Source organism: Microcaecilia unicolor, chromosome 7, assembly GCF_901765095.1.
Source record: "Microcaecilia unicolor chromosome 7, aMicUni1.1, whole genome shotgun sequence".
In the NCBI taxonomy this organism is placed as follows: Eukaryota; Metazoa; Chordata; class Amphibia; order Gymnophiona; family Siphonopidae; genus Microcaecilia; species Microcaecilia unicolor.
In genome coordinates this window covers 255,300,809-255,319,224 of record NC_044037.1, presented here as the reverse complement: position 1 = coordinate 255,319,224, position 18,416 = coordinate 255,300,809, and the positions used below count along the sequence as shown (strand labels likewise).

At 49.7% G+C, this 18,416-nt stretch overlaps 1 protein-coding gene across 1 annotated transcript in view; it reads left to right on the top strand.

Moving 5' to 3' along the window:
• The window catches only part of ACVR2A (activin A receptor type 2A), a 172,220-nt gene that overhangs the window by 19,394 nt on the left and 134,410 nt on the right, over window positions 1–18,416 (top strand). Inside the window, exon 3 of the mRNA XM_030208861.1 lies at window positions 10,904–11,011. Within this exon, the coding sequence (XP_030064721.1) occupies window positions 10,996–11,011 (16 nt within the window). The 5' untranslated portion in view covers window positions 10,904–10,995. The remainder of the gene's footprint in view (window positions 1–10,903; window positions 11,012–18,416) is intronic.

Below are 18,416 nucleotides of genomic sequence, written 5' to 3'. Positions count from 1 at the left end.
TGGCCCGAGCATGGCAAGTGAGGTTTCTTCCCGCTCTGTGGAGCTGGCAGCGGGCGCCATTTTGGAACAGCATGGCGTGACCCCCGCTGAGGCGGAGGGGTGTGAGCCTGGAGGGGAGCCATGAATGGAGGCTAATATGAGAGCCATTTTCCCCGGACTGGAACTGGGAGGCCAGGGTGAGCCATTCTCCCCTGAATTTGTTTTACTGCTGCATAAAGCATTTATGTTAAAACGAGCACTCTCGCAGGGGTCTCAATTGGCTCGGCTGCCTGTGTCCCCTCCAGTAGAGCCCGGCCTTGAATTACTGACAGGCGCGTTTTCCCCTGACAGATGGCCGCAGGACAAGCGCAGAAGGGTGGATTCCCCTTCAGAGAGTAGCGCACCACCCCCTGTGGTCGGGTTGTGAGGGGTCTGGCAGGCCGCCAGAGGAAGGTGCAGGATTGCCACTGGATCCGGATGATCCTTCCGCTGTGAGGATTTTCCACCGCGATGAGCTGCCAGCGCTGATTTCTAATGCACTGCAGGCTGAGCTCTCCTCTGCTAATCCGAGGATGACAAGTACTAAGAAGCCTGCTCGAGCCTTTCCTTTGCATGACTCCATCCAAGAGCTTATTTCAGCTCAATGGGCTGACCCCGAGGGGCCTTTGAAAGTTGCCAGGGCTATGGGGCAATTATACCCTCTAAATGAGGAGAATTTGGTGCGCCTAGCTGTGCCTAAAGTGGATGCCCTAGTCACTGCTGTGACAAAGAGAACTACCCTCCCGGTTGAAGGAGGAGTTGCCCTGAAGGACATGCAGGACCGATGCCTTGAATCAGCTATAAAGCGGTCCTTTGAGATTTCAGGCCTATCCTTACGGGCGTCTGCATGCAGCTGTTACACTGCCCGAGCCTGCCTTGCTTGGTTACAATAGGCAGTGGAACAGCCCGGAGATGGAGCGGAGCCCCTTGCGGAGGTGGCACCGCGGATGGAGTCGGCCTTGCTTTCTTGGCTGACGCCCTTTATGATCTGGTCATAGCTTCGGCTAAACAGATGGCTGTGGCGGTGGCGGCTCGCCGTCTGTTGTGGCTATGGCATTGGGCGGCTGACACTTCTAAGCAAAGGTTGGTGAAGTTGCCCTTTCGAGGCCTTCTCCTATTTGGTGAGGAGTTGGAGATCATTGTTAAAGGCCTGGGGGATGCTAAACCCCAGCGCTTACCCAAGGACAGGTCGCGGCCTTCCTCCAAGGGTCAGGCGGTTCCCTCCTCTTACAGACCTTGCTTCAGAGAAGCTCGAAGGTACTGCCCGGTGCGTTCTGCTGGGTTCACATCTCGTGCCCGTTTTCAGCAGAGGAACTCCTTTTGCTCGGACAAGCGTTCCGCAGCAGCTGGCTCAAGGCCTGGAGTTCAAGGGTGACCCTCTCAATGATGGTGCGTCGGCCCCTTCCTCGCTCCCTGTTATAGGAGGATGATTTTCCCCTCTTTCATGAGGAGTGGGCCAAGATTTCCTCAGATCAGTGGATTTTGGACCTGATCAGAGATGTTTACAGAATAGAATTCAATGCCCCGATAAGAGACGTGTTTGTGGAGTCCCGATGCAGTTCTGCCGCCAAACGGGCGGCGGTAGAGGAGACCTTACAAGGCTTGATTCATCTAGGGGCGGTGTGCCCGGTGCCTCCCGCCGAGCTTGGCTCTGGACATTACTCCATTTACTTTGTGGTGCTGCGAAAAAGAGGGTCTTTTCGCCCTATTCTGGACTTAAAAGAATTAAACAAGTCCCTGAGAGTGTGGCATTTTCACATGGAAACCCTGTGCTCCGTCATTGCGGCGGTACAGCCCAGAGAGTTTCTCACGTCTCTGGACCTGAAAGAAACTTACTTGCACATTCCAATTTGGCCCCTGCACCAGAAGTTTCTGAGGTTTGCGGTGATGGGAAAGCATTTTCAGTACCGGGCCTTGCCTTTTGGCCTCGCCACAGCTCCCCGCACCTTTTCGAAGGTTATGGTGGTAGTAGCTGCCTTTCTAAGGCGAGAGGGTATTCGGGTTCACCCGTACCTGGACGACTGGTCACATGTCACAGCCAGAGTGGTCTCAGTACTTCAATCTCTGGGCTGGGTCATCAATTTGGCCAAAAGTCACCTGACCCCCCTCGCAGTCTCTAGAATATTTGGGGGCCAGGTTCGACACAGCCTCGGGGTATGAGTACCTACCCGAGCAATGGCAGTGCAAGCTTCAGAATCAGGTCCGTCTGCTCCTGAGGATGCCCCGCCCGTGAGCTTGGGACATTGTCCAGCTGCTTGGATCGATGACGGCCACCATGGAACTGGTTCCCTGGGTGAGAGCGCACCTGAGACCTCTACAGTATGCTCTACTCCAAAGATGTTCTCCAGTATCTCAGGATTATCAATGCAGACTCTCTTGGCTCCCTGTGGCCCGACTCAGCATGGAGTGGTGGCTCTCAGACAGCGTGCTGCGGCGAGGAATGCCGCTGGTGCTCCCCGATTGGTGCCTAGTGGTGACAGATGCCAGCCTGAAAGGCTGGGGTGCACATTGCAAGGGGAAGCATGCCCAGGGTCTATGGATACCCGATGAGTCGGAGTGGTCCATCAACCGCCTAGAGTTGAAAGCGGTGTTTCAGGCGCTTCTGGCCTTTCAAGTGACCCTGGAAGGATTGGCTGTCAGAGTGATGTCGGACAACACGACAGCAGTGGCCTACATAAATCGACAAGGCGGCACTCAGTGCAGAGCTCTAGCCGTGCAGGCCGAACAGCATCTACAGTTTCTGTCAGCAGCTCACATTGCAGGTCAGAGCAACGTGCAAGCCGATTATCTAAGCAGGCATCAGATCGATCCAGCGGAGTGAGAACTTGCAGACGAAGTATTCCTGCAGATATGAGCCAAGTGGGGCAAGCCCGTGATGGATCTATTGGCGACAAACACCAATGCCAAAGTCCCGTGCTTCTTCAGCAGACGGAGAGGTCCTCGCTCGGCGGGGTTGGATGCCTTGGCTCAACCCTAGCCTCCCAGGCCTACTGTATGTGTTCCCTCCATGGCCCTTGATAGGGCGAGTGCTCCTGTGGATTCGGCTGCATCCAGGAGAAGTGGTTCTCGTCGCCCCGGATTGGCCCAGGAGGCCTTGGTATGCGGACCTCCGACAGATGCTCGTAGAGGATCCCCTTCAGTTACCTCTGGTTCCCAACCTGTTGTCACAGGGTCCGGTGACCATGGAGGACGCCGGCCAATTTGGTCTTATGGCCTGGCGATTGAGAGGGCGCAATTGAGAAACAAAGGCTATTCCAATAAAGTAATTACACTCTCCTGCAAGCCCGCAAGCGTTTCCACTTCTGTGGCTTATGCCAGGATTTGGCGCCAGTTTGAAGTGTGGTGTGCTTCTAAAGAGATCACACCCCTGCGGGCTCCTGTCTCGCCGATTCTGGACTTTTTGCAGGATGGTGTACAAAAAGGCTTGGCCTATAATTCCCTGCGGGTGCAAGTGGCAGCGTTGGCCTCCCTGTGTGGCAAGGTGGAAGGCGTGTGTTTAGCTGCTCATCCAGATGTGGCACGGTTTCTTAGAGGGGTGCTTCGGCTCCGTCCTCCCGTGCGTGCACCTTGTCCAGCTTGGAACCTGTGGCTAGTGCTGAAGGCCCTTCAGGGTGCTCCCTTTGAACCGCTTCGGAGTACTTCAGAGAAAGATTGACACTGAAGGCCGTCTTTTTAGTGGCCATTACTTCGGCGAGACGGGTGTCAGAGCTCCAGGCGCTGTCCTGTAGAGACCCTTTTCTGCAGTTTTTCGGAGTCCGGGGTCACGGTTCGGACCGTGCCTCTAAGGTGGTTTCAGCATTTCACCTAAACCAACCTATTTTCTTGCCCTCCTTTGTAGAGGAGGAGTTTCCAGACTCTTTTGGGCAATTGCACCTGTTGGACGTGCGCAGGACTCTGCTGCAGTATCTGCGAGTTACTAACTCTTTCAGGACCTCTGATCATCTGTTTCTTTTGCTATCAGGGCCTCGCAGAGGGTCTCCAGCGTCTAAAGCCACTATTGCCTGCTGGCTTAAAGAATCTATCTTTTCAGCTTATTTGCTTGCCGGCCGGCCTCCGCCTGATGCCTTTAAGGTGCATTCCACTAGAGGAATTTCCTCTTCTTGGGCTGAAACTGGAGCACTCCCTCTTCAAGAGATTTGTAGTGCAGCAACATGGGCTTCTAAGCTCTCTTTTGCCTCACATTACAGGCTGGATGTGGCTGCCAGGAGGGGCGCACATTTTGGAGCGCAAGTGCTGGCGCGTGGTGTGGCTTGTTCCCGCCCTATCTAGGGATTGCTTTGATACATCCCATCTGTAATGGCTGCATCCGCTTGATGACAAGGAAGGGAAAATTAGGTTCTTACCGTGATAATTTTCTTTCCTTTAGTCATAGCAGATGCAGCCATGATCCCTCCCTGTCTGATTGCTATCTGCTGTAAATCTATTTCAGGTTCTGCTCGTGTTTCCTGGAGATTCCGTCCTTGGGAGAAAGTTGGAAAACAGTCTTCAGGATTCTTGTTCAATTAAAGGAGGATGACTTAACTCCCTCCAGTTTCATGTTTTGAAGGATGAGTTTATTCCCTCCGGGAGGATGTTTCATTCCCTCCATTCTGAGTTAATGCCCTTTGTTGTAGGGCCATCGTTCGCTGTGAGGAAAGCTCATGTTATTCCCATTGCGGTTTGCCATACTGCTTTGGAAGCTTGAAATACTGAAGGAGAGGCAGTGGAGCAAGCTGGTATGAGGCACTGAAAAAAGTGTGCTCTCTATCTCCCTCTGCTGGTTGATGGACACAACCCATCTGTAATGGCTGCATCTGCTATGACTAAAGGAAAGAAAATTATCACGTTAAGAACCTAATTTTCCCTTCACCCCTCGATCTTTTAATTCTGCCCGCACTGCCCAGTGATAGGGTGCAGGTCCTTTCTTTGGACTCCTTGATAGGCAGATGCCTGTTGTGGTATTATGACAGGTGAACCTGTATAAATTCCACCCAATGATATCCCTTTGTTTTGGTGGTAACCGGAGCCATGTTGCCTAGGCTGTTTTTTTTCTTCTGTTTCAGGTTTGCAGTAGCAGGATGTTTCTCAACCCACATTGTGTCTTGGGGGGGGGGGGACCTTCCCTCCCCACCCCACCCACCCACCTCAGATTCCTTGATGGAGGGGCCATATTGAGGGCCCCAAGGCATTTTTGATTCCAGAGCTTGACCCAGATGCTCAAGCAAGCCCTACAGGAGGACACTGGCCCCTCAACAAGTGATGGAGCCTGGATGTCCCCAGCCGGGGCCTCATTGTGGGGGACAAGTACCGAAGAGGGGATCGGGAGTTCGTGGATACTCCGGTCAGTTCTAGGGCATCTGTGGAGGACCCGTATGTTGCCTCTGACTCCCAATCCCTCTAAGACTTGGATTTTGAGAATTCTTCTCCATGGGATCCAGCTCTTCTGTCGTCTGGAAACTTCTCAGCTTATTGATGAGGTCACAGAGACTTTGAGAATGCTGATGTCTCCCTCTGTGGACCCTTCTGAGGGGGACTCCCTATTGGAAGGGCCTATCTGAGCCCCCAGAAACACTTCCGCTGCATAAAGCGCCACCCTGCATGATGCTGGCAGAGTTGGGAATCCCTGCGTGGGACTCTCAAGGGGGCCATGGCTGTTTATCACCTTTATTCCTTCACCCTTGAGGAGGTGGAGAAGTATGGGTGTACCCTAAGGTGGATGCACTTGTCACAGCTGTCACCGAAGTGATGGCTACTCCAGCTTGGCCCTTCAGGAGTTCCACAACAAGTGGGTGGAGCAACAGCTACGTTTAACCTTCTCTGTGGGAACTTCCAGTATTCAGGCTGTGGTGGCTGTGGCATGTACTATGCTCTGCTGGCTGTAGCAGCTTCCAGAGTCTGTGGCGGTTTCCTACATGGGGTCAGAGATGACCTTGGCAGATGCTCTTTTTACATTTTGGTCCATCTGGCTTCGTGGTCGTGTATTTGGTTGTGGTCGGTCGACATTGGCTATGGCCCTGCCACTGAATGGCAGATGCTGCTTCCAAGAAGCTTCTCAATCAGCTGCCCTTTAAAGGATACTTACTATCAAGAGAGGACCTGGAGAAGCTGATGAAGCACACGGGGAAGGCCAATACCCTTCTGTTTCCTGAGCTGAGGTAGAAAGGCTTCTAGAGGTTGTTCCAGGGACACGAGCTGTTTTTGAACAGTTTGGTGTGCTCCCACTGAGGCCTTCAGCTTTGGAAGGCCCTTTCGGATGGGCTTCTTTTGGGGCCCCAAGGAAGCCGATCCTCCAACTCTCACAGACAGTTCCTCCTTGCCCTGTTAGTGCGGGTTTGGGGGTAGGTTGTCCCTCTTCCTCTCAGATCATATCTGACCAGTGGGTCTTGGAGGTGGTCAAAGGGTTACTTGCTGGACTTTGCCCCATTCCTAATGCCTTCATGGCTTCCCAATGTGGCTTGGAGCAAAACCAAAGGACTTGTCGCCCTTACCCTCGAACACCACCTAGATTTTGAAGCAGTGGATTCAGTGCTTAGCATTATTCCATCTAGTTTATGGTACCAAAGAAGGGCAGCGTCCACACTATCCTGGTCTTGAAGGGAGTGCCTGCCTGCTTGAGAGTGCCACATTTTTGCTTGGAAATCATCAGATTGGTGATGGCCTTGGTTGTCAGGTGACTTCTTGACATCACCGAACCTCACTGAGGCCTATTTGAACCTTCTCATTGCAGCTCTTCACAAGTGCTACTGTCACCCCTATCTTCTTGGGCACCATAACCAGTTTTGGGCCTTGCCTTTGGTCTGGCTACAGCTTCCTGCACGTTCTCCAAAGTTATGAAGTTATGGTGGTGGTGGCGGCTTATCTGCATTGCCAGAGCATCAGGGTGCATCCTTACCTGGATAATTGGCTAATCAGGGTAGATCTGCCAAGGAGGCCAGCAAGGCCACCTCTCAAGCCATCTCTCAACTTGAGACCCTAGGTTGGGTAGTGAATTGAGATAAGAGTCAGCTGGTTCCCTCCCAGATCCTGGATTACCTGAGTCCAATTCGACACTGTCTAAAAAAAATGGAGTTCCTTCTGGAAACGGTGCAGAGAAGCTACATTTGCAGACGTGCAAGTTGTATGATCTTTTGGTTTACAAAGTCTGAAACCATTTGTAGCTCCTGGGTTCCAAGGCTGAGCTTGAGTGAAAGCTCATATGTGACCTTTACTCAAGTCCTGTTATGTTGGTGATCTCTGGTTTCTCAGGACTTCAAATGCTCTCTACCTCTTTCGTCCAAAGCGCAGGGCAGTCCAATCTCATGAGACAGCTCGGTTCACTTTCTGATAAGGGGGGGGGGGGGGGGGGGGTTGCTGCTGGATCCCTAGCAGTGGGTCGCTGGAGGGAGCCAACCTCTCAAGGGATACATTCCTTAATCCAGCACTGGTACTAGAAGAATCTCTGTATGTAGTCCATCTGTGGCTTCTGATTGGCTATCTTCTGTGCAGGATTGCGCATCAACCTCATCTGGTTTTGTTGGTGGCCCCGGGTCAGCCTTGTAGGCCATGGTACATAGACCTCATGCAACTGTTGGAGGGTGACCCACTCCCTGTGCCCAGGAGTCAGGGCCTTCTTCGGCAAGGTACGGTAGAAATAAGAGCTGGATCTCTTCTGGTTTTAGATTTGGCCATTGAGAGGAAGCACTTAGAGAAGCGCAGTTTTTCTCGCACAGTGGTTTCTACTTTGCTCCGCTCTCAAAAATCCTCCATGTCCTTGGCCTATGTCAGGGTTTGGAAAGTTTTTGAGACATGTTAGGGACGGGTGCTAATCTGTAGGGTGCAAGTGGCCAACATTCTGGATTTCTTAAAGCAAGGACTTGACCACGGTTGACGTTGGGCTCCTGGGAGAGGAGGGGGGGGGGGGGTTCAGGCTGCTGTCCTGTCCAGTTTTTGGGGTAAGGTAAAGGGCACTTCTCTGGCCTTACATTGGGAGGTGTCCCATTTCTTGAGAGATGTGGTGCATTTGTGCCCCCCCTCCCCCCAGTTCGTCCTTCTTCCCATGGGACCTCTGGTTCTCCATTTTGAGCCTCTTTGTTCAGCTACCATTAGGACCTCACTCTCAAGACAGATTTTTCTGGTAGTGATTACTTGGCTAGAAGAGTTTCAGAGCTGCATCCTCTGTCTTGTGCTGGTACCCTTATTTTTCCATTGCAGAGGACTCAAATTTCCCTTCACATGGTTCCTTTCTTCTGAAAGTGGTCTCTACATACCATGTGAATCGGGAAGTTTGCTCACCTTCCTTTGTAGTGGACGCTGCTTCAGTGGTTTGGAGACTCCACTACTGGATGTCCAGAGGACACTGCTCTGGTACTTGCAGAAGACAAATGATTTTCACCTCTTTGATCATCTTTGTTCTCTTTCATGGCCCTAAGAGGGGCCAGGTGGCTTCTAAAGCTTCCATTGTGAGGTGGATCAAGGCTGCTATTGAGACTGCTTATATCTGCAAGTCGTTTAGTGCTTTAGAGCCTGAAGGTGCACTCCATTCTGACTCAAGCCACTTCCTGGGCAGAGACCCAGGTGGTGGCTCCTGAAGAGATTTGTAGGGTGACAACTTAACTGTCACCCCATTTCTTTGTCAATTATGTCTTAATTCTTTTCCTTTAGTCAGCAACATAATCTGCAAACATGCCCTCAGAATAATTAGGACCAGGACTCTGGGTGTGTTCTATGCTTTCCCAAGAGTCAAATCACATTACAACAATACGGTTTCCCATGAGATTGCTATATCCTCGAGTATGCAAAGTAGCGAGTGCCCCTCTGTGGTAGTCTGCTCACTTGACAATCATTGCAACTGCAGTGGTTGATGGGGCATGGGTGCATTGTGATAAATAGACCTTTGCTACTTTCACAGATGCATACTGGATCCTTCCAGAGAGCACCTTCTAATACCGGTGAGATCACTGGTGGAATTTTAGGTTTGCTTTTTTTCTTTATCTCCATCTACTGGTGGGAGGGATAACAAACAAACAAAAAAAAAAACAGAGTAGGGGTGGACCAAAGAACTTCCAGTAATCAAGTGTTAAAAATACTTTTACTGACAAAGCACCAACAGTTAAAAAGACCCAGCTTGGGGACATATTTTGGCACAGAGCTGCCTGCTTCAAGGTCACAAATGCGGTAGAAATCAAACAAATAAAGGCAAGAATCATGTAGGTGACTAAAGGAAAACAAAATATCAAGCAAGACAATTTCTCCTTATCAATTTCGGGCAACGTCCTTTGGTCTCTCAGCTTTCAGCAACTTGATTCCTCAACTGCATCCTTGGAATTCATACCCTTTCTTGAGGTGGGATTGTAATATGTGGCAGATGTGCTCTGTGACTTAAGGGCCTCAGCTATCATTGTTTCCACCAGGAAGTAGGTGTGGTTAGGCATTGGGCAGCAGATGTAGCCTCCAAGATTCATTTAGCTAAGCTCCTGTTTAGGGAAAAGTTGCTGTTTGGGGAGGACCTAGAAAAAGCTGGTAAAGGATCTCGGGGATTCTAAAATCCAACGTTTGCCTGAAGATAGACCTAAGTCTTGATTTCGGTCTTCTAGGTCACGCCTTAGGGAGGTGAGGTGATATAAACCAAGTAAGGCTATTAACCTTAAGTCTTTCGAAGAAATGCAGCCACCACCACAAAACAGAGCAATCTCCTGTAAGGAGAACAGATTGGAATATGAAAATAAGTCTCTCTGAGGTCCAAAGACATCAAATATTTCCCTGGTTGGACCAAGGCTATGATCAATCTTAACATCTCCAAATGGAAATGTTGCAACCTGAGAGTTTTGTTGACACTGTTGAGGTCTAACGCTGGGCAAAAAGAGCCTCGTTTGTTAGGGACTACAAAGTAAATGGAATTTACCAGCCAGTTCCGCACTCCTGAGGAGAGATCGGTTGTACCACCCATAGACCCAAAAGAGACTATAGGATGAACTGAACCACTTGATGCTTTGCAAGGAGATTCTAAGAACAGATTTGTAATAGGCTGGCAAAAACGCTGGCTTGTAACCATGTTTTTACAATATCCAGTACCCACTAATCTGTGGTAATTTTGGCCCACTCCTCGTAAAAGAGAGCAAGATATGCCCTCTTACAATGTTGGGTGAATAGTGAACCTGTAACCTGTCAATGTTAGCTTGAGCTTCTCTTGAGTGGAGGAGTAGCCTAGTGATTAGTGCAGTGAGCTGAGATCCTAGGGACTGATTTTTGATTCCTACTGCAGCTCCTTGTGTTCCTGGGCAAATCACTTAACCCACCATTGCCCCAGGTACAATCCCCCCCCCCCCCCCCTTAGATTGTGAGCCCACTAGGGACAGAGAAACTACCAGCATATAATGTGTACAGTGCTGTGTACGTCTAGTAGCGCTATAGAAATTGTAAGTAGTAGGTGGTCCCTGTGATTGTGGGAAGTGAGGTGCATGCATGGTGGAGTAAATCAAAAACTTCAAGTGTACTCAGATGGGGAAGCTTCCCATATGGGCTCTATCGGTCACATCACCAAAGCTTTGAGGAACTTATCCTTCTGTTCACAAAGAAAACCTGCTACAAATAAGTAACTTGATATTATCCAATTGAGAGGGGCTCTGTGAAGTAGTGGCTATGCAGGAAGTTACACAAGTGCCTGATAAAATCTTTTCAGGCTTTTCTAGAATTCTCTGGGAGATGATCCTTTATCAGTACCATCATGTTGTATCACACATATCTGTAACACTAGTGTTCTCTTAAGACATCAAGATAGGTAAGCAGCTTAGTTTTATAGGAAACTGTGCTTTAAGTCTATGGACTGTGTTGTCAAGAAGACTCTAAGTGTGTTTGTGTAAGATGAGCCATCTTGGTATTATTAAAGAGAAAACAGAAGTAATTTTAGTTTTATTACACTCTTTTTCAGAATGATTGCACAGAAAAAAAGATAGTCCTGATGTGTTTTTCTGCTGCTGTGAAGGCAACACTTGCAATGAAAGGTTTTTCTATTTACCTGAGATGGACGTCACGCAACGTAAGTACTTTTAAAGCCTTCAAATTTACAGTTTTGATTTTTGTGTTATGTATCTTATAATTTGTTTGATTTTGTACCATTTCATTACTTACAGAGGTGAACTTCATAACAGCTGATAATTCAGATTGTGTTTTTATTAATCATATTTGTGTAAGCAGAATCCGTGCGCTGTAGTAGACTAAATTACGTTCTGACACAAAATTGCAAATTTAGGATCCCTTCCGTGCACGCCAAAGAGAATAGCATATTTTAAACAATTTTGAATGAAACTACATACAGTGTGATGTTATGAAAGGATCTAGTAAAGTTCATGTTTTTGTTGCTTTAAGTTTGTGTTTTTAGACAAAATAAGTGTTTTGTGAAATGAGCCATTTTGTTTCACGTGTGAAATTTTGGTTACTTGGAGTCTGAAATTTAGCCACTTAGCGTGATATTCCATGCTAGCTAACTAAATTTGCCAGGATAAATTCATGCTGAAGTAGCAGGCCTAACTTAGGCTGATCAGGACCCCTTGCACATTTTTGCCTGCTGTTAGGCATAGGTGCCCGGTATAAGAGGCTTGGGGAGGCTAAGCCTCCCCAGCCAGAATGCCCCGCAGTTTCTCCTCTTTTCCTCCCCCGTGCGACTCTCACTTCAGGCTGGCCAGCTGGCATCGAGTCCTCCTGCTCCCTTAATCGCTACCAGTAGCGGTAGCGATCGCATTTATATACAAGGGTTCATAGATGTTTAATATTCTGGAGCTTGTGTGCAAGCAGACCTGTGCTTTCCAAACATCGTGGACCCGAGGGAGTATGTGGTGAGTTCTTGAGCTCGCGATGGGCAGTTGCTTGTTTGCACTGGGGAAGTGCACTGCGGAGCTCTGCAGGGTTGCAAAGAGGTGTCAGATGACCACTCACATGACAGCTGTGTATTTTCCAGCCTAGCCGTATGGGCTGATCTTGTGACCAGAGTTAATTACTTACTGTGTGATCTCGTGCTGGGGAAACAGATACTTGGTGGAAGCAGAGTCAGCGTGGGCACTGCTAACTGTCAGCTGCTTTTGGATCCTGTTTACTCGCAGGAGCTGCAGACAGGCGCTAAAAAAAAAAAAGTGGGAGTTTGCTGGAACTGGAAGTCTGCTGCATCTCTTTCGGGATGCTGTGAACTTGCAGAATAGGAAGCGTGTGGTTAGCTCCTTTTGCTTTGTAAAAATGAATCCTTTGGAAATGTATTTTCTTGAGGGGAAAAACGGCCACAGGTGGCTCACAGGGATCCTGGGTGGAAGGTGTCTTCCCCCTCCCCCAACTGGTGCGGTCCTGCATGGGGTATCCCAGCATCTCCCCCCCTCGACTAGTGCTGTATTATCGCTATCCCCCCTCCTCTCTCACCCCACTCTGTTAGTCTTTACATTTTAAAGCCTCCGGCAGCATCAGCAATGTGAGTGCTGCCTTCAGCCAACCCCGGAAGCATTCTCTGTTCAGTGTCCCGCCTACGCGGAAAGTTGTATAGAGGAGGCTTCCGGGGCAGGCAGAAGGCAGCACATTCATTGCTGAGATGCTGCTGGCGAGCCTGGAACTTTGGAGGCATGCAGGAGCGGCCGTGGAGTGAGGAGGGGAGTGCAATACCACACTAAGCGCCAGCGGGTGGAGGGAGAGCAATTCCAGCCAGACCAAAGGGAAGGGGGGGTGGAGAGAAGAGGATGGAGAGATACTGGCCCTGGGGTGGGAGTGCAGGAGAGAGGGAGAAAGAAGGGTGAGGAACATCATGGGAAGGGGACACAGAGCAGATGCTGAACTTGGGGATAACAAGAGAGAGCAAATACTGAACATGGGGGGAAACGGGAATGGGAACACAGAGAGCAAATGCTGAATATGGGTGGGACAGGGAGACAGGGGAGGTTATGGATAAGAGAGATAGTGAGTCAGAGGGAATGGTAGTGGACATGGAGAGAAAAAAGTCAAATAGGAGGTAAGCAGAAGATGAATATGGATGGGGAACAGAGAGAGGAGAAATAAAGATGGAGGGGGGAGATACTGGAATGCATATGTAAAAAGAAAAGAGGAACACACAGGCAGAAGGGAAAGAAAAGGCAGGCAGTGGATAGAAAGGGCAGAGAAAGCTGGCAGACACCATATGAAAAGGGGAAAGGGGCAGAGAAAGCAGACAGACCCTGGATGAAAGGGAGAGAGAAAGAGAGCAGATGCTGGATGGAAGGGAGAGAGTGAAGAGAAGACGAGGAAAGCAGAAACCAGAGACAGCAAAGGTAGAAAAAAAGATTTTTTAATTTGCTTTAGAAGAAAGTAGTATTCTAGCTGTGGTGATAAATAGAAATGAAAATAAGGTGATCTTTTTGTTGGACTAATTTTAATACAGTTTTGACCAACTTTCAGAGACCAAAACCTCCATCCTTAGGTCAGCACAGGACCATAACAGCAGTACTGACCTGAGGAAGGAGGTTTTGGCCTCTGAATGCTAATTGAAAAAAGTATTAGTCCAATAAAATGGTATTATCTTATTTTCTCTGTTTTGTTTTATTTCTATTTCTTAATTTGTAAAGTGGTGATTGGTATTTGTCAGGTTTTTTTTCAAATTTATGTCTGCTATCTTTATATTTTGCACAGTATTAGGGATATGCATCACTGTTTCTGTGGTGTTGCATTGAATGTGGAATCTGGCCTCTTGGGGGTTCAGTTTAATTTTTGTCTATATATTTCTATTTTAGTTTGTGGTTACTTATTCTGTACTTGGTGAGGATGTATCTGTGTTCTATGTGTTTTTGATGACTTATACTGTGCCAAAATTGAAATTTGAAAACTCTTATCTCTATCTGGTCGTTAATAAAAGGAGCTCATTGTGAATACCATCCACCCTAAATTGATGTTTTGTGGCTGTACATGAGAATTGTGATATGATCCCTTGTTTCATATTGTTGACGGTCTGTGATGTCCGTATGGGTGGTATATTGGTGTATTAGGGTCTGCCCAGTGTAATATTTATGGTACAGTAAGGTTCTGAGTGTGTTTTTGCACAAGTGTGTGCATAGTGTTTTGCAGTTGAGCGATTGTGGTTAGGATATACTTTGAGCAACCACTTTATTCTTTGACATATGATACATATCTAATATCTAAATTTAATAAAAGGTATTAATTGTGACTATTTTATTTTTACTTATTTTTTTTTCTGTGTGTTGTCAGACAATTATGGATGTAAACTCCACCCCTGGCCCCATCCATAACCCTGCCCCCATTAGCCTCCCCAAACAGTTGGGCCACCGACCGCCTGTGCTGCTAGGGAAGGGCACCAGCCCTATTTATGGGGTCTCCCTCCCTTACAGGAAACAGTAAAGTTGTATGAAAATTACAACCAAGTAGGTTTAATAACAGGAGACGGCACGAGCCTATCTGGCCCATTATCTGGGCTGAAGCCAGTGTGTTGAGCTTGCTGCCATATTGCTTTGTCCAAACAATCGCTAATTTTGATGTTTATATTTTTTAAACCTCCTAGGTTTTGCATTCTCTCTGTTAGCAGGTGATTGGGGGGGGGGGGGGGAGGTTGTAAGGGTGGTTTGAGGAGTTTTTGAGAGGTCTGGGAGGGGGGGAGGATTATATTCAAAATGTTTTTTTGTCAGTGCTTCAGAGCTTGCTTTATTTGCAATGCTGTATTTCTTGTCATCAAGCAGATGAATCCATTACAAGTGGGTTGTGTCCATCAACCAGCAGGGGGAGATAGAGAGCACTGAAAAACCATAGTGCCTCATGGCCAGCTAGCTTCATCTGCCTCTTCAGTATTCTCTATCACCCCAGCAGGGTGGTTGTAGCTTGTTCAAGCTCCTTCATAAAATCTGCCTGGGGTGGCTCCTGTGCTTTTGCCAGTTGTAGCAGGGGTGTTGTGGCTGATGGTGCCCACTTTAAAGGCAAATAGGTTAGCCCTGTCCCTGTCTTTGCCCACGCTGTGGATGCAGGCACATAGGTTCGCCCTTTCCCTGCCTTTCCCACGCTACTGAATCTCCAGAGTTGGAAATTTGCCTCTTTCGCTGTTGCCTCAAACTTTCCTCACAGCGTTTAAAAAAAAAAAAAAAAAAAAAATTGCGTCACGCTTTGGCGCTGCAATCCCAGAAAAGAGGTTTTCTTCTGATTGTGCAGCATGACCGGAGCTGGGAGACTCGGTCTGGTGAGGTAAGAGCATTTTGTAGCTCCTCCGGGGAGGGCCCGCATTCGGGGCGATTTTGGCGCGAATCCGCCATTTTGAATTTCTGCCGTTTTCGGTGATGGCTGCTGAGAAAGTAAAGCGCTGTTCCGTTTGTGGCAAGCGCAAATCTGCAGCGGGGCTCTTTAAGGGTAAGGCATGCTTTTCAGACGGTAGAGCCGACCCAAGCATGGCAAATGTTCCTTCCCGCTCCGTGGAGCTGGCAGCGGGCGCCATTTTGGAATAGCATGGCGCGACCCCCGCTGAGACGGAGGGGTTTGAGCCTGGAGGAGCGCCTCATGTAGAGGCTAATAAAAGAGCTGTTTCCCCCGGACTGGAACCGGGAGGCCAGGGTGAACCATTTCCCCCTGAATTTGTTTTATTGCTGCATAATGCATACATGTTAAAAAGAGCTCTTCCGCAGGGGTCCTCTGTGGCCCTGCTTTCTCTGTCCCCTTCAGTGGAGCCTGGCCTTGGATTACCGTCAGGCGCGTTTTTTCCCCTGACAGATGGCCGCAAGACAAGTGCAGAAGGGTGGATTCCCCTTCAGAGAGTGGCGTACCCCCCCCCCCCCCCCCCCCCCCCCCGTGGTCGGGATGTGAGGACTCTGAGGGGTCTGGCAGGCCTTCGTGGTCTGGAGAGCCAGAAGAAGGAGCAGGATTGCCACCGGATCCAGATGATCCTTGCGCGGTGAGGATTTTCCGCCACGATGAGCTGCCAGTGCTTATTACTGATGCCTTGCAGGTCCTCTCTATAGAAGACCCTGGGAGTACTGAGACCTCCTCCGGTAATCCGAGGTTGGCCTGCTCGAGCCTTCCCTTTCCATGACTCCATCAAAGAGCTTATCACGGCTCAATGGGCTTGACCCCGAGGGGCCTTTGAAAGTCGCCAGGGCTATGGGAAAATTATACCCTCTAAATGAGGAGTATTTGTCGCGCCTAGCACTGCCTAAAGTGGATGCCCTGGTCATGGCTGTGACAAAGAAAACTACCCTCCCAGTGGAAGGAGGAGTTGCCCTTAAGGACTTGCAGGACTGTCGCCTGGATGCAGCTATGAAACGGTCCTTTGAAATTTCAGGCCTATCCTTTCGGGCGTCTGCATGCAGCTGCTACGCTGCCCGAGCCTGCCTCGCTTGGTTACAACAGGCAGTGGAACAGCCCGGAGATGGAGCAGAGCCCCTTATGGAGGTGGCACCGCGGATGGAGTTGGCCTTGTCTTTTTTTGGCTGACGCCCTTTATGATCTGGTCATAGCTTTGGCTAAACAGATGGCTGTAGCGGTGGCCGCTCGCCATCTTCTGTGGCTACGGCATTGGGCAGCTGACATGGCCTCAAAGCAAAGGTTGGTGGAGTTGCCCTTTCAAGGCCTTCTCCTGTTTGGTGAGGAGTTGGAGAAAATTGTGAAAGGCCTGGGGGATGCCAAACCCCAGCGCTTACCCGAGGATAGGCTGCGGCCTTCTTCCAATGGTCAGGCGGTTCCCTCCTCTTACAGACTTCGCTTCCGTGAAGCTAGAATTTATTGGCCGGGGCGTTCTGCTGGGTTCACTTCGTGTGCCCGTTTTCAGCAGAGGAACTCCTTTCGCTCGGACAAACGTTCCGCAGCAGCAGGCTCAAGACCTGGAGTTCAAGGGCGACCCTCTCAATGATGGTGTTCTGGCCCCCTCCTTGATTCCGGTGGTAGGAGGACGACATTCCCTCTTTCTCGAGGAGTGGGCCAAGATTTCCTCAGATCAGTTGGTCTTGGACCTGATCAGAGAAGGCTACAGAATAGAATTCAGTGCCCCGATAAGAGACATGTTTGTGGAGTCCCGATGCGGTTCAGCCGCCAAACGGGCGGCGGTAGAGGAGACCTTGCAAGGCTTGATTCACATTGGGGCAGCTTCCCCCGTGCCTCTCGCCGAATGCGGCTCTGGCCGTTACTCCATTTACTTTGTGGTGCCGCGAAAAGGAGGGTCTTTTCGGCCTATCCTGGACTTAAAACAAGTCAACAAGTTTCTGAACGTGCGGCATTTTCACATGGAAACCCTGCGCTCCTTCATAGCGGCGGTACAGCCAGGAGAGTTTCTCACATCTTTGGACCTGAAAGAAGCTTACTTGCACATACCAATTTGGCCCCCGCACCAGAGGTTTCTGCGTTTTGCGGTGATGGGAAAACATTTCCAGTTTCGGGCCTTGCCTTTTGGCCTCGCCACAGCTCCCCAAACCTTTTCCAAGGTAATGGTGGTAGTAGCTGCTTTTCTCAGGTGAGAGGGTATCCGGGTTCACGACTGGCTCATCAGAGCAGACTCTGCAGAAGGGAGTCATCAGGTTACAGCCAGAGTGGTTTCAGTACTGCAATCTCTGGGCTGGGTCGTCAATATAGCCAAAAAGCACCTGACCCCCTCTCAATCTCTAGAATATTTGGGAGTCCGGTTCGACACAGCCTCGGGGATGGTTTTCCTACCTGAGCAAAGTTGGTGCAAGCTTCAGAACCAGGTCCGTCTGCTCCTGAGGATACCTCGCCTGCGAGCTTGGGACATAGTCCAGCTGTTGGTGTCGATGATGGCCACTTTGGAAGTGGTGCCTTGGGCGAGAGCGCACCTGAGACCTCTGCAGTGGTCCCTGCTTCAACGGTGGTCTCCAATATCTCAGGATTATCAATGCAGACTCACGTGACTCCCTGCGGCCCGCCTCAGTATGGAGTGGTGGCTCTCAGACACCATGTTGCGGCGAGGAATGCCGCTAGCGCTCCCCGATTGGTGCCTGGTGGTAACAGATGCCAGCCTGAAGGGCTGGGGTGCACATTGCCGGGGAAGGCATGCCCAGGGTCTTTGGACATCCGAAGAGTTGGAGTGGTCTATCATTCGCTTGGAGTTGAAAGCGATTTTCCAGGTGCTTCTGGCCTTTCAATTGACCCTGGAAGGATTGGCTGTCAGAGTTCTGTCGGACAACACGATAGCAGTGGCCAACATAAATCACCAAGGAGGCACTCAGTGCATAGCACTAGCAGCGCAGGCCGCGCATATTTGCCACTGGGCCGAGCTTCATCTGCAGTTTCTGTCAGCAGCTCATATTGCAGGTCAGAGCAACGTGCAAGCCGATTATCTGAGCAGGAATCAAATCGACCCAGCGGAATGGGAACTTGCAGACGAAGTATTCCTGCAGATATGTGCCAAATGGGGAAAGCCCGTAATGGATCTTATGGCGTCAAGCACAAATGCCAAAGTCCTGTGCTTCTACAGCAGATGGAGAGATCCTCACTCG